This window comes from Nyctibius grandis, chromosome 17 (genome assembly GCF_013368605.1).
Source record: "Nyctibius grandis isolate bNycGra1 chromosome 17, bNycGra1.pri, whole genome shotgun sequence".
Taxonomy (NCBI): domain Eukaryota; kingdom Metazoa; phylum Chordata; class Aves; order Nyctibiiformes; family Nyctibiidae; genus Nyctibius; species Nyctibius grandis.
Window position 1 is genome coordinate 8,429,921 of NC_090674.1, and position 21,861 is coordinate 8,451,781.

The 21,861-nt window shown below is 49.5% G+C and overlaps 1 protein-coding gene across 1 annotated transcript in view; it reads left to right on the forward strand.

Moving 5' to 3' along the window:
* Positions 1–1,179: 1,179 nt before the first annotated feature.
* LOC137671510 (calmodulin-binding transcription activator 1-like) overlaps positions 1,180–21,861 on the forward strand; it is a 41,855-nt gene continuing 21,173 nt past the window's right edge. Inside the window, exon 1 of the mRNA XM_068415106.1 lies at positions 1,180–1,302. Coding sequence (XP_068271207.1) covers positions 1,180–1,302 — 123 coding nt within the window. The remainder of the gene's footprint in view (positions 1,303–21,861) is intronic.

Genomic DNA, 21,861 nt, shown 5'->3' on the forward strand with positions numbered 1-21,861 from the left:
TAAAATTACATTTCAGGTGAACAGCATACATCGTTTTAGAGATTAATTCTTCTGGAAATACCATCTTTCATCACTGTAGGTATTACTTTTGAAATAAACTCCTTTATTTCTCAAAAATAGAATGTGAGCCTATAAATAGAAATCATATTGTGAATTCAGATTTTAACTGAAATCACTGATATAAAGTATTCAAGATACAGCCTTTGAAAAAGTCTGATTGTGATAATCCCACAGCGTTAGAATTATATTGTGCCACCAAAGGAATGAAAAGACTCGGTCTCTCTCTTTTTCACATACAGTAAGTGTAGCATTGATCAGGATCACCCGGTCCATTCTCCATCCTAGCTTAGCCCTGATGATGTGCATTTCTTTTGCTCATATTATCTTTGTTGAATTTGAATAAGATTCAATTTCCTGACATCTAAGGCTCTTTGTACCTTGCAAATTGTTATCCTTACTTATAGAAGAGGACACGTTCATCCTGCCCTGCGATAGCTGTGCACAAAGCAGCATGCCAAGGGTGCGAGGCTGCTATTAGCATAAGGCAGACGTGGTGCCCTGTGTGCTCTGCGGGTAGCTTGCACGTGCCCGGCTGTAACTGCTCCTGGCACAGTTTAAACAGTGTCTGTGGTGTCTGGATTTACTTGAGGGGGGCAGGCAAATAAAATGTGTCAGGGCTTAAATTTGGAATGTGCTGGAGGACTTTGCTGAGGTCATGGGGGGCAGAAGGGGGTGCCTGAGCGTGATGCCCAGCACGGCTCAGATTGAACTCTGAGCGGTCTGAGCAACACCCGCAGTGGGAATCCATCGATGTCGAGGAGAAGAGCAGAAACCGTTCCCAGTGTACGGAGTAAGAGGTCGCAGGCTTCCTGTGCTTCACCTCAGGGATTTCACCTAAATTTCCATTTCCATTGTGATACTGTAAGTGCCTGTGTCTGCCGCACTAAGTGTGTCTGGTGGCAGAGGTCTGGGAAGTGAGTGTCTGATGCTGTGCCCGGAGTGAAGGGGGAAACTCCCCTTTATTGCTGCTGCTGCCAGGGCAAGCGAATCCTGTTCCTGGCCACGTGGGGATACATCGCTCCGCAGCTGCCTGCGTACATGAAACGCTGGACAGAGGGAATTGTGTGTCGATAGCAGGGCTGTGCCAGGAGCTCCTGCAGACACAGCGGGGTGCTCGCCATGGCGCTGCCTCGGCGCTCGTGTGTGCAGCCAGCGACGCAGGGCTGGAACCAGCCGCTGGTGGAAAACGAGCCCCTGTCCTACATGTGCCTTTTTGCCTGGCGAGCTCGTGCTGACGGTCAGGTAGAGCGCGGCCAAGGAGGAGCGGCGATGGAGGCAGCCCTGGGGCTGCCCGCTGCAGCACGGGGCCGGGCATCACTGGCACCCGTAGCCGGGGGCCATGGCGTGACGCACGCTCTGGGTCGCCTGGACCGCGGGCCTGTGGCATCAGCCTGGCAGGGAGTGTACATCTCCCAGTGCCAAACTGGAGTGATTCCTAGAAACCACCTCCCAGCTTGATATTTTTTTTTTTAAGGGACAATCCCATCTTTGAGACAAGTAAGAATGGCTGCGAGCAGCGGGGGCAGAATGTTGATGTTTCTCTGATGGGAGTAACTCAGCATATGGGTGGTGCGAGGCTCACGGCACCTGCGGGGAGCAGACAGCAATATTAATGCCTTTTACGTCTGCCGAGGCAATTGCTGGAAAAATCCTTCCATGAGTCCTTGCCTGCTGGCAGGGCGAGGAGGGTTTTCGGAGCAGCGGGGTGCTGTGCTTGGCAGCGTGCCCGACACGTGCGCCTGCCGGTGCTGCCGTAGCTGGTCAGAAGCACCGTGCCTCGTCCGTACCCGCCCATCGGTACCGGCTTTGCAGCACCGAGGACAGGCGAGGACAGCGCAACCCCGTATAACCGCGAGGAGCCGGGCTGCGCTGTGCTCGCCCAGCCCTCGTGCATAGCCCAGCCCTGCATCCCCTTTTCCCTGCGGTGCCACACAAGAGAGTCAAGGACACGTCCTTGTTGTAACCGGCTGCTCTTCCTTTTACACGGCAAAGCTGCGGATCGCACAGCCGGCGCGTGTTCCGCTCGGTTCTGGTACGGCAGGTCCTTGCATCCCTCCATCCTTGTAGCACGTTACCCTGCCACCTCCTTCCCGGGCCTGGCAGCATCCTAGAAAGGCTCTGGAAGTGTCCTTGCAGAGTCCTTCACCCGTCAGTGTTTTTCTGGTGCTGCTCCGGTGACATAATGAGCCTTTGTCAAGGAGTAAATGAGTTTAGAGGAGGAATGACCCGACCCAGCGCTTTGTGAGTGATCAGCGGTGAGTGATGCTGCCTGGGACAGAGCAGGACCAGCCCGCGCGTGCCGAGCAGAGCTGGCTTTGCCAGGTCCGTAACGCCCTGGCCTGACTCTCTGCGATGGCTGGGCAGCAAGCAGCCAGTGTAGGCGGAGGATGGGAAGCTGTAAACGACTGCAGTCCTTTCCTTGCTAAATACGGGTTGAAGTGATTAACAGGGAGAAGCATCTTCAATTTCCCTGGATAAAAGCTAGGCTTTTCCGTGTCCCAGATGCTGACATCTGGTTTCCCTTTAGTGTCCTTGCAGCCACCATGATCTTGGGCTGCGGAGGTAATGTCGAGGAGAGGGGCTGGGTCTGCCTCTGCCGTAGCTGCAGAGGATGTGAACTCTCGGTGCTCGCCTCCTTAGTTTCTGCTGCCTTAGCCATTTTTAAGAAAGAAATCTACATTAGGCAGCCATTACTCAGCGTATTTTATGGTATTTTGCCCTGGTTCGAGTGTGTAAAGTTTCCAAGCTGTTTAATTCAGCACTTTTCCTGCGTAGTTGGATGGCATAACTCAGTTTGAGTTCAGCTTCTGCAGTAGCAGCGTGGAAAAGGGACCTGAGTTTGGGGAAACTTGGTCTGTGATTGCTGCCCGCAAAACTCCTGCCGCGATGTCGGTGTCCCTCTAACAGGGACTGCTCTGGCATGTCGTGCTGCGGCGAACCTTGGCCTTTTTCCAGCTCCTTTCGCATCCCCCGCATGTACCCACCTGAAGAACGGTTGGGGTTTGCTGGCTGTTTATTCCTCTGGTCTATTCTCCGCTGGTTCACTGGCTCTAACTTCCTCATTTATTTTTTACATTCTCCCAACGAACAAGCAGCCACAGTGATAGCCAGCGGGTTATTAACGTCACCTCCAGGTCTGCTTGCCAGGAGGCTCTCAGTGGATCTGACTGTGTTGCGTCTACCGTGTTGTGCCGTTATGGTATTTAGCAAGAAGCAAAGGATTTCTGTGCGCCTCTCTCTGTATTCCCACGTGTGTTCCCAGCCCTCAGGGTAAGGGCACAAACGCATACGAAGGCGTGCCTGCTGCTCCAGCGTATCCATGAGCCGGTGCCTCCCAGCACTGCTCACGGTGCTGTTTACTGGGCTGGGCGGAGGTGACCAAGTCTTGAGCATCAGCAAAACCCATCCCATTTGCAGCTCAGAGCTCAAGCTCACAGCGGAAGCCCTTTGTTGTATTGCTCAAAGCAGAAAATCGTTTCCATCGGTTCCTGTCAGGCACCCCGGGAAGGACAGCCTTTTGCGTGGGATTCCCTGAGACGAGCGGGCAGTGGTTTGATGAGGCAGGAGGGTCGGAGCGACGCCAGTGCCGCATCGCACGGCCGCAGCCTGGCTCCGGGGGGCAGGGGGACAACGGCGCGTGCTTTGGGAAGGGTCTTCCCGAGGCGTTCCCTGCCGCGCCGGAGGCTCCCGCCGCAGCACCTCCTCCCTGCAAAGTCTTGGTGTTTGAAGAGTGAACGCGAGGCTGCCCTGATTAAAATTTAATGAGGCTTGCTATTATTGAGGGCCCTTTAGTGTCGGTTCTGCGCTCATCAGCAAATAAACACATCAGGCGGTGGTGCGGGGGCGATCCCCACCTCTGCCAGCAGCCCGGCGGCTGCGGGGCCGGCTCCGGCTGGAGGGGTCGGCAGGGAGCTGGGCGGCCGCTCACGCTCTCTCTGGCAGCTGCTGGAGCAGGGGTTCCCTTTTATTTGTTATTTGCATACTTCAGCCATCGGAATTGAATTTATCCCCATTAAAACTAAATTAGCGCTGCCTGGAATTTTAAACAGGCTCTGGCACAGCAGCCCGTTAGCTCTATCGGAGCGGTTTCTGCAGATCCCTCCTCTCCAGGCGCGCGGTGCACGCTGGAAACCACTGCAGAATGTTGATTATCGGCACGTTCCTGAGGGCAATTGGGGTGCCGATATTAGAGACAATGTATGATGGTTTTGAAAGCCATCAGCGTGGCTCCGAGCTGGGTTTAACTTCTGCTGCTTCAAAACAGGGTGTGGTATAAAAGCCTCACCAGATCGGTTTGCAATTCCTTGGGTTTAGTACCGTATTAGTGCCACGACCTCCGGGTCCCTGTGCCCCCGTCCCTCGCACCAGGCTCTGGCTCTGCTCTGGCAAGCCCATCGCTGCCTCTGGCTGCCCCGCTCCATCCCTGGCAGGTCCTCTGGCACCCCCTGACCCCAGCCGCTTCTCCCTCATCCCCCCCACAGCCTTTTTGCTCTTTCGGGGCCCCCGTTGATGGCGTGCCCGGGACGCTGGCTGCTCTGACCTCGGGCTTGGAGCCCTGTTGGCTGGGACCCCAGGAGCAGCCCTGGCCCCTTGCCGTCGGACAGGATGCTTTGTGCCTTCCTCCCACCCCTTGTCCCGGGCTGGGGAGCCCCACATTGGTCCTTCACAGCCCTTTCCTGGGAAGCGTTCAGCACTCAGGTAGCCTTGCCAGGTCTGGCAGCACGGCTTGCCCAGCAGCTCTGGGTGTAAATGGACGTTGCATGTTGGACTTGCTATTAAAATAATCTCTTTTGTTCAATAGCCTTTAATGAGAAAAAAGGATATACACCTGAGCGAAACGGTGCGTCTTGTTTACAAAGAGTGGAATTTAATTTAAAGCTTATTCTTTGTAGAAAAAAAACCCATGTTCAATCAGCCAGAGATACTACAGCAGAGTTTATGATACAAGGCTTGGCTGCCTGTTCCTGGTGCCAGCCAGGATCCTCAAATTCTGTTGGATTATGTGTTGGATATCTTTCATGATTATGAAATAAGTGAATGGAGCATCATGCTGGTGTTCTTCCAACGCTTTGCACTCCTCAGTAGCCCCTGCTCCAGACATTTCCCAGGCACGCTTCCATCAGGCCCTCGTGTTGGCTTTGTTGTGCTTGGCTACGCGCGTGTGTCTGTACATCAGTAAAACAACCGCGGAACTTCCTCGTTGGAGCCCAGAGAAATGGGTCAGCACCGTACAGAGACAGACATCCTTTTTTATTTTGTTTTCTTCCGGAGCCAAGTCTGTTCCTGGAATGCCCAAAAATGCTTTGTGGCTTTCCAGGGTGAGGGAGATCAGGCAGACGTGGGGCGCGTTGTCCCCGAGGACAGATGACACGGTGCGGCTCCTCCGTCCCAGGGCAGGTGCTGCACAGAGGGGACTGCCCGCTCATCGCCTCGGGTGACAGATCTCCATCTCACGGTCCTTCCTTGTGTAATAATAAAAAATGCACTTTAGGCATCAATCTACAGTCAATACATTCATCTCCTTTGCTTCCGCGCAGCTGAAGCACGACCTGCCCCGGTGCCCCTTGTCGGGCGCCCACCAGGCAGCCGGGAGGGGAAGGGCTGGGGACCGGCACCGCGGCTCGGAGCAGTGCAAAGCAAAATTTCCTCTGGAATTTGATATAAAGTGGCCAACGTGACTCCTGTGTAATTGCTTTGAATCCAATTAATGCTGCCTGAGTAGATGTTAGGAATTATAAAGAGGAATAAGAGTCTGAGCTTGTCACCTAAACTATGATAATATTCCTTCAAAGGAGGCACATTTGCAAACATTATTAATTACCTGGGGAACAGCTCAGGGTTTAAACTGAATTAAGGGGGGAATGTGTTTTTGTGATGCAGGTTTGATTGAGAGAGAGAGATTACCGTATTCACGAACAACGGAGCATTTCTTTGTTACAGACCTGGCAGCGAAATAGAGGGAGTTAGTCTGCACCGAGTCCCCCGCCCCCCAAAACCAATTTACCAGCAAGGATATTATGCCAGGAATTACCTGGGGCCAAAAGAGCTTTAAAAAGTGTTTAGCACAGGCTCCTCTAATCAGAAACACCCAGGAGCGCATGGCTAAAACGTGGCTTTTTTGTTTTCCGTGAAGGGTTGTTTGGCTTTAGGGTGCATTGGAGCTTTTTTGGGTTTGGTTGTTCTCGGGGTGGGCTGTGGGTACTTCTGTGGGGTCCTGCAAAAAAACCCACCACCGTCAGATGGAAGTGGAGGTCCCCAACCGCTCTGCAGGCCAGTGGCAGGGGGAGAGGACGTCCCAACCCTGGGGCAGGCGGTTCAAGGGTGGATGGGCTCGTGGCTGGCGTGGGACCAGCACCTCCATGTGATACAGGCAGTAAAAACCAAAGGACCCGGTAAATGACGTGCAGCACAGGCTGTGGGGGAGTGGAGTACAGCAGTGGTGTGAGAGCAAGACTGCTTAGACCCAGTTAGCCAGGGAAATACCTAGGATCTCTTTTTCTTTTTTTAATTTTTTTTTAATTTTTTTTAATCTTTTTTTTTTTTTCCCCTGCTCTCAATAAAAGAAATCATCAGTTTGGCCAAAATGACCCTATCCTATGCCAAACTCCCAGGCAGATCTCACCTTCATCAGAGGTCTGCTTGTCTGAGAGGCACCTGGAGCTCATTTCAGCCCCCAGTTTTACTGGCATCGCTGCACCTGAATGGAGTTAGAGCGTTCAGGAGATCTAATTACTGTTAGATAGAGCATAGCTGTGGGAGCCCTTTATAAACCCCGCCCCGGTCCAGTACCCAGACTGCTCTGGGAGGGAGGCTCAGCAAACATGGGGTCCTCTTTTGTCCAGGCATGTGGGGCCCTAGAATCTCTGCGTTGATATTGAGATGACTTTTCCTGCGAGCCATGGAAACCTGGCACTTCTTTAACTGCAGTGTGCAAGCTGCGCTTGAAAATGCTCTCAGAGGTGTTTGCTGCTTGGCTCAGCTGTGAGCTGAGGATTTTGTGGAGTTTTGCATGGAAATAGCATCTTCCTTTGGCCCTTGAGTTGCTGCTGTCACCAGAAGGTAAGTTTTGTTTTAATTCTATGGTGGTAAAAACCCCAGCACCTTCGGGAGCGTCTCTGCTGCGCGTGAGGAGCCCGCAGTCATGTCCACTGGATTGCTAAGCAACTGCGGCCCATTCGCTCTCGTGGGGCAAATTGAAACATTGATTTATCTATTTGTTTTGCAACCAACACCAGGGCTTCATTACACCCTTCCTTAGGGACGTACGCCCATGCGCTCGGATTGGAAATTAACTCCTCTTGCCAAAAAGTGTCCCTGGCTTCGTTTGTAGCGTAGAGGAAAAGTCTAGAAGCACAACGCGTGGCTCGCTGTGTGGCTGCGTGCGGCCGTGGCCTGTTTCAGAAGAAAACCCGGAGCCTCCCTTCCCTGGGTGCTGGGTTCACATCCAGGTCTGAGCAGGGATGTTGTTCGAGCCTCGTGTGCTATCTGTAGGTCTGTGGTGTTCGCTGCCGTGTGCCGCAGGGGGTTACTCGGAGATGGTCGGGCGAAAGCAGAACTCGGCAGCGGTACGGACAGACGTTTAGGATGCCCATGGGTACGAGTGACGAAGGGAAGCGGCAAACTGGCACGGAGCAGGTGAGAGGAGGAGTGCAGGTGCTGAAGCTGGGCAGGAATCTGTTCGAGATGTGCCAGACTTTGTGCACGATCACTGGGAATGTTTTACAGAAATTATCTGCCCACACAAACCTGCAAATTTGCATGTCACGTAGGCAAAACACAGCAGCCTTAGTTTTACAAAAGTGTGTAAAAGCTGGGAAGCAGCAGCCTGCGGCTTCCAATGCTCTGCGTGCCAGGCGCCCTAAGCCTGGCTTTGTGAGGCGGGACTGGTTTTTAGGGGTAGGCAAGCATGGCCCGTGGCAGAACAGCTCCTCTGCGCCTTTGCTGCATCTGCCGGTTATCTTGCAGCTTCTTGGAGGAGTGAGGGCCTGAGCGTTGGGCTGTGATGTGCTGCAGGTGGGAACACTGAAGGTCCCTAGAGGGGATCAGTGCTTAACCCCTGGTGACCCGAGACGCGCTGCCGCTGCAAGAGCCACCCACAGGTAGCACTTGTAGGCATCCCCTAAGTAGTGTCTACTGAAATGTTGTTAAAAGACTGGGAAAACGGAAACATATGCATACAAAATTAGATGATCTGTTACCTTGTGTTGAGCGTTAAAATATACAATAATGCGATATAATGCTTAATTACATGAGTGAATATTTTATTACATGGTTGGATGTGTTCCCATATGGAGCATAAGTAAGGTTTGAACGTGGGACTTTTGGATTCTCTTGAGCTAAAGAAACACCTGATGGCAAAACCGGGCTGGCGCTTTCGATGTGGACCAGAGCCTTTGGGGCGATACGGCGCGTGGTTTCCTGCGCGGTGCGTGGTCGGTGAGCGGGCAGTCTTTCTTGGTGGCTGGTGTTTCCATAAGCAAACAGAAAATAGATTATAGCAGATCTATAATCAAGCAGACTTAGCTTGATGAACTGAAGCAAACCGTACAGGTTGTGGCAGCTGCAGCATACCCTTCTCACAGGAACCAAAAACAGAGGCTGTCTCACAGCTGCTCCAAATGTCATCTTAACTGCACAAGGATATTTTTAATTGGCATCTGGACTCAGATCTTGGCTCCAAAAATACTTGTCGCAAACTAATTTAAGGACTTCATTTTTCCTCCCCCCTCTAGAAATATAAGAGCTAAACTCCTCCCTGCATCTGTGGTGTTTCAGCCACCTCTCACAGGGAGACTGTGTGGTCCAGAGACCACTTGAGGGGATCCTGGGAAGGGACATGAGGAGAAAAATGCAGCCAGGTTCTGCTTGAGGGTGGATATGGGACATCTGTGTTCCTCAGAGCGTGCCCTGTGCAACCCGAAATCCTCCAACTGCAAGACCTAGGCTGAACTTTCCTGTGCCTTTCGGGTGGCTGTGCTCTTCAAAAGTTCTCCTTCAGGTCAAAAGAAAATGGAAATACATGGGAAATAGGAAGAGGAGGAAGCTGAGAAGGTACATCAGGTCTGAGGAGTCTGGCATAATAAATTAACTGATAAACAGGCTATCGATTGGACTGTCTAGAACTTGCCCCATGTCAATGAACACGAAGCGTGTTTGCTCATTACTCCCAAACCATGTTCACAATTATTTTTCAAAGCATTTTCAGGAAAGTAACAGTAATTAATAATCTTTAAAGTTCATCCAAGGGCTGCTCATCCTCAGATTTCCTTTTGGCTAGCTGTGCATTCCAGCTCCCCGGCCGTGCTGCGGCTCGCCGTTCCTCCCATGTAAAATGCATTATTAAAATGCACTTAAGCCACACACAGCAAATGGCTTCCCTCCTCAGATGGAGCAGAGCTGGCTGCCTCTGCTTGTACCAGTGGCAGTTAACTGCTGAAAGAAGAGAAATGATGAAGTATGAGGTTATTTAAGGCTCAGTCTGCCTTGGCGGGATGTGCTCAAAATGAAGATGTTGCTGATGAATAGAAGAAGGAAGGAGAGAGGAGCAGAAGGCCCTGGGCCAAGGGTACTAGGCAACGTGGAGGTATTGTGTGGTATTATTGGAAGAACTTTCTAGCCAGTGACTAAACGGTGTCTGGCACCTCCTTTGAAAGGTTCGGGGTCGGGGAGGGCAGGACGCAGTAACGTAAGACTGAGGGAGTCCTATGCCATGAATTTCTTGACTGAGGCATCCACAACACCTGCAAAGAGTTACAGGTCACCATTTTGCTGTGTTTAATCTAAGCATACAGAAAATTACTACTCAGGATTATTTTAAGTAAAAACAGGGCTGTTCTCTGGGTTTGTGACAGTCTTGTCATCACAAGAGGACGTTTTGGCAGCATTGCTGTCTTAGGGGTGCACCCCGTGTTCCGCTGGCAATCCTCAGGGATTTCCTGATAGTGAAACAAGGCTTCAGCGACGTCTGGGTATGGCCTTGCACCTGCAGGAAAGGTGAGCTTGCTTTTCTTCTTTTCCTCCCCTCGCCCACCATCAACTAACTATAAAGAAACATCCATTATTCCATAACGGAAATTAATAACCCATATTCTGTTTGATGTTATGTCTTGTTAGTACACGAGTATTACACGTGCTGCGTATGCCCGGGCAGCTCTTACGAGCTGATAAGTGGTGACATAGTCGTGTTTGCTTTCCTTTCCCGTGGGGATGGTGCGGTGCTGGGGGAGATGCTCTGATCCCGTTGTGCTTCCGTCACAGCATCCGGGATCTCACCTGCCCCAAGGGCACTGCTCCTGAGCTGTGCAGTGCAGCACATGCTTCCTCGTGCAAGCTGCAGAGCTGGCAGTTGCAGTGCACTCTCCCCCTTCTCCAAAAAAAGAAACAGAGCAGACTGTTGTTCCTGCACTTGGAGCCGGTCGCCTGTTTTAATTCCAGCTGATAAACCAGGGCAAGGAATATACATCATCATTGCACAGACGCTTTCTAAATCACCACAATCAAGCTTAAATTCTTTTTATTCTTCACTGTAAACCTGTCCTAAAGTAGGTTAGTAGATTAGAGCAGATCTGCTCTATATTATTTATGGGTTGTTTCCTTTTGCTCCGTGCTGCTGAAGAGGACTCCATGTTCCTGCAGTCTTTCTCGTTGCTGCAGCTTTAAAACCTTCTATTTTTGTTTGTAGGAATCCCAGCTCCCCAGCTCCCTTCTCTGCTAAAATCAGCACACGGGCAGCGCTGAAAGTCTTTCATCGCGTGCCATGCCAAGATCTGCCTACAGTGAAAAACGCTGTGCTGTGTCGTTTGCGGGTGGGCACAGGTAGCACGGGCAGCACCCGCGCGGCTGTTCCCTGCCCTGCTCCCGGGCAGCATCCTTCAGGGGGTGTCCGCAGGGAAAGCCGCTTCCCGCTGCCAGAGGGATGCGTTGGCCAGGATGGTGCTGCACAAGCACTGCCACCCCTTTGAGCTGGGTAACCCTTCAGGAGCATTTGCAGCAAAAGCCGTAGCTGTCTTTGGCTGCAGGTAAGTGTGAATTCAGCAGGCTGCAGCAACCCAACGCCGCGCTGCCCTCAGCAGTGCGGGGCGGGAGCCCTCATAATTTTCAAGGAGCTCTCGTAATTTAAACCACTGTCAGGTGAAGAGGCTCTGCGCAGCAGCCAAATGTGATAGGCAGGGTAGGGCTGCATAATTTATGAAACTGCATTTCTTTTTGATGAGATTTTGTGTCTAAAAGCTCTGGGAAGGGTGCGCTATATTTTTTATTGCATCTCTGAACTCAGATTCTGTGGGCACAGGCTGTGCTTGTAAAAGAAAAAAAGTGCAGGCTCCTGGTCCCGCTCGATGCACAGTGGAACAGGTCCTTGCACATCTCTGCCAGGCGCTCCCGAGGGTCAGCCTCCCCGGTCCCAGTGGCAGCGCGGGCTCTGGCAGCGTGCCGGGGATCTTACATGCATCCCCAGGAGCCGGGTGAGGGCCCTGCTCGGCCGCAGGACGTTTGGGTGGCCGGGGGACGATTTGTTCCCAGGCGCTCTCTGCTGTATCCAGAATTATAAGGTCCCACTGTGTGCTGCTAAATGAACTGGCCTGGATTACCCTTGTGTTCAGTACCTCTCTGTCCCAGGCCCCTTTTTTGTGTATTGTGTGACCGCGGGTCCAGCGCTGGTCTGTAGCAGCTGCCTGAAGCAGCAGCCAGGATCTTCCTTCCAGGCGTTTCACGGCCCTGGCTCATACAGCAGCGTGAAACTCTCATCGCAAGTTAATTCCCAGTTGCACTGTAACCTCTGGAAGGATGGAAATCCAGGGTCACTGTCTGCTCTTCTCCTGCATGTTGAAGGTCACAGTGTGAAACGTGCGTGGACAGTCATTGCTTTGAGTAAATATCAGCGCATCAGCCCGACAGATTCTGTTTTTCACCGCAAAGGCGGGTGCTTGATATTGGGAGTGTTGGAGGCAGACTGCTTCTGGTACAAGGGTTCCCTTTTTGAGCAGATGATTCTGAGTAAATTATTGCAGTGCTGTTTGAGGTCAGAGAGGCTGATATCACTAGCTGTACTAATGTGTAAGGATTTGGGAGACACATTGATATTTTCTGGAGATAAACTGCTAGAAATCAGGAAAATGTTACAGAACTGCAGTCAAGTTCCTGTTTCCTTATCTCTGCACAAGTGTTATCAAGAGTTTAAAATATGTGTATGATAAAGCACTCCACGGAGCAGTTGCAGTAATGCTGTGTCCTGAAAAGCATCTCTGCCTTCTGTGGAGACGGGGAGCCCGGGAGAGCTGTGCCCCCCGGACGGGAAACTGCTGCTTTTGGTCAGATCAGTGTTGGAGCACGGGATGCTCTGGGTGCTGCACTGCCAAAAATCAAGACCTCTTACAATGTGCATTTTTAATGGTGAGCTGGGAAAGAGGGATAAAATTGGAAACATGTTTCTTAGTCCTGTAGGTGCTTGGGGTTTTGTTGTTGTTTTTTTTTTTAATTAAGATATCATTAGAGGCAGTCATGGTTTGTCAGTGTTTCTCTTAATGTGCACTGGAGGTCAAGAAGCAAAAAAGGTGTTTGCATAAAAACAAGAAGCAGAGGGATTGACTAAGACGGAGCCTGTGGTAATACTGTCACACAGCTCGGGGGTGCAGCCTTGTCTGACACGCTGCAGGTGATGCTGGATGGTGCCATGCAGGGGGGCTGGGTGCAGGTTTGAGGCGGGCAGCAGAGATCACTCCCTGGGAAGGTCTCGTGTAAAGAGAATTGAAAAGATTTAATATTAACTGACTGAGAAAAGGTGGTGTCGTACAAATACTGTTTTAGATGAGGAATTGTTCCCAAAATTGTAGAGAAGACACTTCTGTCCTTTTTATCGTATAATACTGAATAAGGGGACAATGAATTTTACTAAACAGTAACAAAAGTCAAATCTGATTTAAGTAAAGGAAATACTGTGAAACTGCTGCAAGATATCATTCAGTTCTTGAATGTGGTAAACTCAAAAACTGAATGAAAATATGCGTGGATGGTGAGAGCATCCAGAGAAATAACAGGGGACCTCGTTAGGTGGACTGCCAGAAGGGATGTCAAACCTTGGACCTTACTGGGACTGGCCACACTTTTGGGGCCACTCGGGGTTTTTAGTCAGTGTCCCCCTGCGTGACCTCCCTCCCTCCCATGCCACAGCACTTTTTTGACTCCATGGATGAATTTCCTCCCCATCCTGGGTCTAGCCTGCTGCCATCCATCATTGCTAGTTTGCTTGAAATTCACCTGTCGGGGCCCAAGGCAGCTATGGTGTGGACGTATCACCTGATGTGTTATGTGAGCTGTTAATTTTTTTGTATTATTTGTGGCGATGCACCCTCTAAGGTCTTTCTAATGTAATTTGGGATCATTTGTAACTTCCAAGGTCAGGTTCAAACTGCCTGGTTGAGGCTGCCTGTTACGCTGAGCAGCAGTTGGAGGATATGGGCTTTCCAATCTGATGGCTTTTGGTTATCAAGCAGGGAGGTAATGCCTAATACTCAATCAAAAGCCTAAATCTGGCCTGTGAAAAGGAATGAGTTCTCTCTGAAGTGCTTCAGTGCTGAGACACATCTAAATCAAATTATTGGGCGAGGGGAGGGTTTCTGCCACAGGGCTAGGAGCCTCCCTTAAACACTAACTGCGTGCGATGCCTGAGCTGAATACCCTTCAGAGCTGCTTAAGAGCTTCTCTTTTCCATTTTGGTGATATCTTTCTAAATTATACATTAAACTTATCAGGGTGAGTAATGCATCACAGCTTCCCCATGTCAGACTTAATGTTACTTACTCAGCTGTAGGTTCGTGTTTGCCTTTCCCTTCCGTTTATCTTCAGGCTCTGTGCTAGGACAGAGCAGACCCTGGGTCCCCCTTACCCGAAGCTGTCTGCTGCAGAGATGCTCTGTAGGAAGCCAGAACATGACATCTGGTCCGAGCGCTTTAGGGAGGTGCAGCACTGTCCCGGACCAAGGCAGTGCTGCTCCACGAGAGCAGGACGTGCCACGTCATCATTTCTGTGAAAGGTCCCTGGAGGACGCTGTGCTCCATCCAGCTCGTCCTGCTGTTCTGTGGGACGCAGGTGCTTTCTGTAGGTTGGGTTTGTGCTTGTGAGTGAACAAGCCAAACCATCCGAAGAATTTGAGCCGCCACGGCCCCGCAGGGCAACGCGGGAAGAACGGTCACAGCAATTTATCGGCTCCGTAAGCGCTGATTTTTTGGTAACGAGGGACTGATGAGATAGCGGTTGTAATTTTAGGTGCTACAGGAAAAACAAGTAATCTGCTGCTTTTCCTTGCCGGTACGTCTGAAGACGGATAGAATTTGCTTAAGCGCAGCTTTAAAGATGAAACCCAAGCAATTTCCTTGCAGTGGCTTTTCAGAACGTTGTGCAGCAAGATGCAGCTGAGAAGAAAGGTGACTCTCTCAGTTTTAAGTGCTATGTATTAATGCTGGTTTATTTTGTGAAATTACTGGGCTTTGTTGCTGAAATTCTGTGCCCGTTCACCCCTTGTAGAAATCATCATCTCGTCTGTTTCCAGAGCGGCTGCAACTTCTGAAATGTTGATGTTGCACAAGGATGACAAAGGAGGAATTCCTGATTCTAGGGTTTATTCCCTTTGCAGTCTCCTTGTGTTGCATTGCCTTTTACGTCTCTTCTACTAGCTGTGAAATAATTCCCTCCCAGGAAGCTGGCTGCAGTTCCCTTTCCTTCCATGCTGCCTCCATCTGCCATGACTCCCCTCTTTGATCTACCCATTTCTTTGGCCACATCAGGCCCTTCAGTATGCAGATGCTCTGCGGGACTGGTGCTGTTTCAAACAGTCCTTTTATAATGTTCCACTTCATCTTATTCTGATGTATATATAAATAATTGGATGCCTTTCGTAGGTTGCAGCTGTACTCCTGAGTCATACTTCCACCATTTTTCCTCTGCTGTTTTTGCAGGAGTTGGTAGGCAGGTGTGGGAATTGGCACTGCTCTTTTAATAAATGCATTCACTCAAATGTCTTTAGCACCTGAGTGGGTTTTTTCTGAACAGCAGTCAGCTTTTGCTATTTGTATCACCCTTTCACCTTATTATGTTTACATTTCTATAGCAAAACACTGTATGTTTTCAGCAAAATTAATCAGTATAATTATATGTGATTTCCAATGTCAGGTTCAGCTGAAACACTGATCTAGGGTGGTGATTAGCCCTATGAAAAGCAATGAGGATGGAGAGCTAATCTGTGCCCAAAACTGTTATTTTGAAAGATGTCGTTTATGCTCTATTCATAAATTGAATGTTTCCTCTGAACCCCCCCCAACCAATCTGAATAGAAAATGTATTTCTGCTAGATGGCAGTGCACCTTGTTTGTTTTAGATTGCTGCTTTGCTGCTGTTCGCAGAGGCTGCCATTACTCAGACAGAAAGGGGTTAGCTAGGTGTAGGTATTTACTAACAGGACTCCTGCACCTTTGTATTTGGCTGAGGTCATACCAAATGAAATCTTGAAATTATTTAAATCTGCATAGTCTTTATCTTTTCTGATCCCTTAAGAAAATAAAATGTCATATCAATATTGTTTATGAATAGTGCAGCAAGAGTAGCCATGTCTTGAAATACCTGCCTGTGGCTTGTTGTCTTGGTGCAGCCCTTGACATAGAAAAGCCCTTGAACCCTTACAAGGTACATGAGACAGGTCCAAGGTTCGTTACAAACATGAACGTGCAAGAGTCACAGAAGTGCGGACCTATTCTTCATTTCAACCATGCAGCCTTTCAGAATAAGGAGCATTTAAAAGATTGCAAGCTCCAAGAGTGATTAATTTGCTATTTTAGTCCTTTAGAAAGTGCAGTTATATAGCAGTTTTTGTGTTGTAAAAAAGTTCAGATCAATTAAAACAATTTACTTTGTTGCTAATGATTTCAGACCATTGTAATTTATTGGTAAATAAGTGACTTCAAAAGCACGTTCCTTCAGTGAGCGCACAGAGGAAATGTTAACAAGTTCTTGGATAAATTAAGTCTTGAGTTTGGTAACAGGCTCTTACTGCAAACCATTAGGGTCAGCTCGCCCCACGGCTTGAAGGATTCCAACTTTTGGAGGACCACTTCAGGAGAAAGCAAGATGCAAACGGGCTACCTGAAGTCTGGGTGGGTTTTCCCCCTTCGGAGCTGTGGACGGACCTGAGCCCCATCTCATCGCTGCCAGCAAAGGACGTGTGAGCGTCTGAGGTCCAGCCTCAGTAGTGCAGTGCTTAACTTCCCACTGGTGTCTGCAACTTTGGAGCGTATCTCTTCCACATTGTATTTATTTTGAAAAGCTATTTAGTTTGCTTTTCCCTGATTATTTCAGTTACAAATAAATTCAGGGGGTTTTCCATATGTGGACAAGCAATATTAACAAGGTGAGGTGCATCCCTTTAGCAGCCGTGAAGAATCACTGGTGTTAGAGAACGGGCTAGGTCCATGCTCTGATGTTCAGCAGAGGCGAGAAGTTAAACAGCAATTACTGAGCGGCTGTTATACCAGCCGCAAGTATATTCTGCGAAATCTTTTGAATGGTCTTTCAAAATGGACCTTTTTTTAGTACAACTTACCAGCGTTAGAAAACTAGGAGTCGGTGCTGGTTTTGTCAGGGTCTCACTTATCCTGTGGACAAGTCTGCTGCAGCTTCAATTTGCCTGCTTGGTAAAATAGGCTGTCACACGCCGGGGACAGCCAGATCTGTCAAGCTCCACACAGTTTTCCTTTATTAGTTCTATCGGGTTTATTGCCTTTCTCATGCTCTGAGGGATGATGGTTGTTTAGTGACAAGAACCTGGAAAATCATTCAAGTTGACAATGCTTTTTGGATTTCATTTTTTCCTTGTGTCTCTATCTAGAAAAAAGGATGACTTGACGACACAGTGAGCTTAGCGGGGGGTTTGTGGTATTACTGAGAGCCTGCCTTCGAGTTCTGGGCTCTGCTTTTGTTGCCATCCCCGCATCACTGAACTACGGTGATGTACAGACTTGTACCTGTCGTACTAGAAACCCTGGTTGGTACCTCACGGCTTTTTGCATGGCAGGGATGTACTTTCTTTTTTTTGGCGAGCAGTAACAATCTAACTTTAGTTTCCTCAGGCGTGGCAGTTGTTCTGGTCATTTCCAAATTGTGTGTGCAAGTCAGGAGGGAAGATTTTTGTGAGGGTTTCCAGGTTCTTGCAATGCTGAGCCAGTTGAAACACTTCTGACGTAATGCCAAAACATCAGGAAACCTGTAGAAGACAAAATTCAGACTAGCTGTGACAGAGGATCTCCTCTGGCTGTGCATGGGGTTTTGTCATTAAACATTCTCTGCCTCGAGAGAGGGATGCGGCGTTCCTCGGAGCGCTCCCCAGTTCAGAGCCAAAAGGAGACTCCGCAGGGAATCCGAGCATCCACCCACGCCGGGTTTGCTGCTCGTAGGCTCATTTTTTATTCCTTTACAGGTTTCTCTGGTGCTCCCTGATGTGGCAGCAGGCAGCACGTATCATGTGAAGTATTTGCCTTTCGGGCTTGCAGAGCGGGACGTGGTCTCCCTCGTGCTTTAGTATCACAGCATCTTCTGTACCCTGGGATGGGCAGTGCCACTTCTCCAGGCCCAGAGTTTAGGAATAACGTAATCAGCTTTTGCACACATAAAGAGAACAGAACGCCCTTTGCTTTTCTTCCTCAGAGTTACCTATTTCTTAGATGCTAGTTTAGATGCATTGATGCCTAAGCTGGAAAAAAACCTTTGATCTGCACTCACTTTCCCTAGCATTTGCAAACTTAAACATACTTGTGTTAAACTTTAATTACTCCCATGTCTGGCACTGGATGTTCCAACTACTGCTGCTTTTTTGGGGTGTCTTGGAAGATACTAGTGTATGTAGCTGGGTCAAGCAACCGATGGGTAAAATGAATAATGTCTTGCTGTGTGTAATAGTCTGCGCCTGTTACTGAAATTTAGCAGCTTCCCTGCCTTTTCACGTTTTGTAAAGTGTACCATGTTGTTGGCATTGTCTGTTCTTTTCTCTTGCTAATGTGAGTGTGTGGTGGGTCACACACTCTGTCACTCCCCTCCTCAACTGAACAGGGGGAGAAAATACAACAAAAGGCTCGTGGGTCGAGATAAGGACAGGGAGAGATCACTCACCAATTACCGTCACGGGCAAAACAGACTTGTCTTGGGGAAATTAGTTTAATTTATTATCAAATCAGAGTAGGGTAATGAGAAATTTTGGCATTGCCAAAACTTCGCTATTGTTATTAGAGCATACTGTGAAATAGAAAGATCAGGGAAAATCTCCAAGGAGCAAAGTGCGACACAGCCATGGACTTAAGAAGTTGGTAGCTCTCATGTGCCATGTCTCCAAACTCTCGCCTGATAAACTTGGTCTCACTACTTAAAAATCTAATTGATTGTAGCATCGGCATCTGTCATCTGCTCAGCCTGAGCCCAAGGGCTAAACAAAGCTCACCTTCTGCTTAAATAACACAGCTTTTGAGGTTATCGGTGCCCTGTCACCTGCTAGGAAATTACCAGGCTGCTCCCATGCAGTGGATTTGAGACTGGTGGGTTAGGCTGAAGGGCAGTTTACCTTGCCTTAGCCAGGCTGCAGCACCCCTTCTGCTCTTTGCAAATAATAATAATATCGCAAGTTAGCAGCCAGGTTGCTTGTTCTACCTTGGGACTTTGAGGCAGGATGGGCTCACGATCCAGTTTACCATTCTCTTTTCTCAGTGTATGAAAGAGACACCTGGGAGAGAGAGAGACCTGATTTGGGGCAAAAAGGTGCCAGGAAGGAACGTGTCCTCCTCCTTTGGATTCAGAGTTGCATCGGCGCCAACCAGAGCTGTTTGTCCACCCTGGGAGTGGTTCTGTGGTTGCTCTCTTACCTGAAATACGATTGTCAGATGGTACAAGATCTCCCTAAAAGAAACCTGAATACCTACACGGCTAGACAGGACTCGGGGTCCTTGGAGAGGTCTGATGAGGAGATAACTCTGCTCTCATCACAGGTCAGAGAAGCCCCTCTGAGCCGCACAGCAGCACTGGTGGGGTTCATGTTTCCTTTGAAGATTTCAAGGCATCCACTTGGGAGACTAGAAATATATATACAGGAGGCCCGGAGCACTGGGTTCAGCCTAACACAGCCTACAGCACGAGCTCTTAGATGCTAATCTCTGTTTGTTAATCCCCTCTGTCTGGGGAAACACAAGGCTTCTGAGTGATAGTGAAGAAGAAAGAAGGGTGTCTAATAATCTTTTTCTTGCAATTGAGAAGAAATTCAAGTCTGATACTTTTTTTTGCCTTAGGATTCAGTGTTTCCAGTCTGAAGTGCTGCATCAGTTCCCAGCTGGCTGCTGTGAGTCCTTTTTAGGACACCGTGCCTCATGAGTAAAAGCCAGCAACTGTAGTGAGACTGGAGGAGCCCTGCGTGTCTTTGACATGGTGGTTTGGCTGGTACCTGCCCAGCTCTGCCTCTGGGGACAGCCCCGGTGTTGCTGGCCTTCCTATGCGTCTTTAATTTGGACTCTCACATCTTTATGAGCCCTCAGTCCATCGCAAAGTGAAGTTGGACTCCAAAATATGTACCGCAGGAGGAGAACTTTGGACTGCCTGACACTGGGGGTTATCCTTGTCTGGAAGGGTTATCCAGGCACAAAAATACCCTTCAGTGAATAACCTGTATGCTATGTAGCAGTGTCATAAGGGTTATGCCATAGGAACAAAAATGTTGCAAGACTATCAAAGCCGACATTATGAAAGCGTTTTGAAAGTTATTGATGTTCTTCCTCCGGGAATTGTATTACCAGTCACTGATATCAAAAGTAACAAATATAAAGAACCTATAAATGACAAAGCCCTCGGAGCAAGAGCAAAGAGTGAAAATGAAAAGGACTTGTTGGCTTACCACGTACCGTGCAGGCTGCGTGGAACACAAAATGGCATTTGTCTCCTATTCCTCCAGGCAGGCATGAAGGTTGTGCTCGTACCCTTCCCAGGCACCTGGGGCCCCGTGTCTCCGCACTCGCTGTGCCTGGGCAGACGCACGGGAAGGGGCGAGGGCTGGTGTGTGCCGTGCCCCGCGCGGGGAAGGAGCGACACGTGCTGCGAGGGGCAGCACGTCCCCGCCGGGCCTGTCGATGGCTGGTGCCCGGATCAGGCGAAAGGCTGAAATAACAGGTAGTCACGTAGTAGCAGAGCGCGGCTGTACGGGGAGCCCGTCACACCTAACGAGAGAGGGTGGAGAGCCCTGCGTCCGCGTGGCTGCTGGCCGCGGGGATGGCAGCGGGACCAGGCAGAGCCGGCCGCGAGGCACGGCCCCCAGGTACGGCCCTGGCCCCTGGGCACGGCTCCGGCCCGGCACACTGCCGAGGCTGCCGTCAGCTTCCAGCGCCGCAGAGAGCTCCTTTTCTGGTCGGTGTGCGCGGGTGGGCCGTGCGGGGCCGGGAGTCGCGGCACCCTGCGACAGGCCAAGCTGGTGGCCTTGTCCCTTGGACACACCTGTAGTCCCACGTCCTCAGCTCCCGTACGCTGACGCTCATGAGCTGCTGCTGTGGGGAGTGTACATGATTTTTGAGGGGCAATCAGCTTCCAAATGATTTTAACACATTTGCATACATACAAAAATAGCTCAGAGCTTGATGAAGCTTTAGGAGCAGCACTGAGGGGCAGCACGTCTCTGGAGGGAACGCTTGTTGCGAGCTCTGGGTACGTTCTCCTGGGGTTTTCTTGTTTGGTGTTTGGAAGTGTCAGCCTCCTGTTATTTGGTCTGCCTACAACAATACAAATTAAAAAAATAAAAAGTGAGGCATCTTCAGGTACACATTGAACTGTTCTTAATTCACAAAGTGCATTAATATTTAAAAGTCAATAGTGTTATTGAGGCAAACTAGGCCATCAGCACATGAGAGAAAAACCTTGCACCATCTGCATTCAAACCAGAATTTGAAGCAGTGCATTCTGTTGGTATAAACTTTGAAAACACTTGGTGAATGTCAGCAGAGCTTTGAAATTAAAATTACTTCTTATTTCAGACCAGCTATTGTTGCATCTCTGGCTTGGGTGAGCTGGGAGAGGACAGAAGCCGCTTGGGGCACGCTTTGTAATGCTGGCATTTCTGGAAGGCGATGAGGATGGAAGTGTTTTGAGCTCAGCTCTGTCTGCGCCCGTTTGAAATGCAATGACAGAATTCCCATGTAAAGGTTGTGATAAAAACAGAAAGAGGGAGAGGAGATTCTGTACTTCAGAACAAAGAAAATAAAAAGTCCCCGCAAATGCCAGCTGAGGGATCTCTGGCTCACACTTGTTGGGGAAAAACAGTCTGAGTGCAGTCGCAGATCTTTCGCGCCTAACAGTGTGCAAGGCGGCCGGCACTGTGACATCCTGTGCAATACCTCGACGTTTGTATGCGCCGGTTTGACACAGCTTTGTTCGTGTTGGCGTGGGCGGCGTAACAGGGTTTTGAACTATTAATGCCACGGCAGGGCAGGACTCTGCTCTGCATCAGCAGCTTCGGTGGCTGTGAGGTTCCTACTGATGCTTTGTGTGCTATCAGGTGTTTGCTTTGTTTTACTCTAGGAAGAGCTGTGTTTTGCTTTTAAATCAAGTAATCCTGGTATATAACTCTGGCTGTATCGGTTAGCAAATTCTTGGTGATATTCTGAAAGTGAAAAGCACAATTCAGGTGCAGGACACTTTGAAATACAAGATGGCTTTGATTGTCTCCTCTGCACCACTATCCATGCAGAAGAAATTGCGTTAGTCTGGAAATCGTTGCAATGTGCAGGTTTAATATAA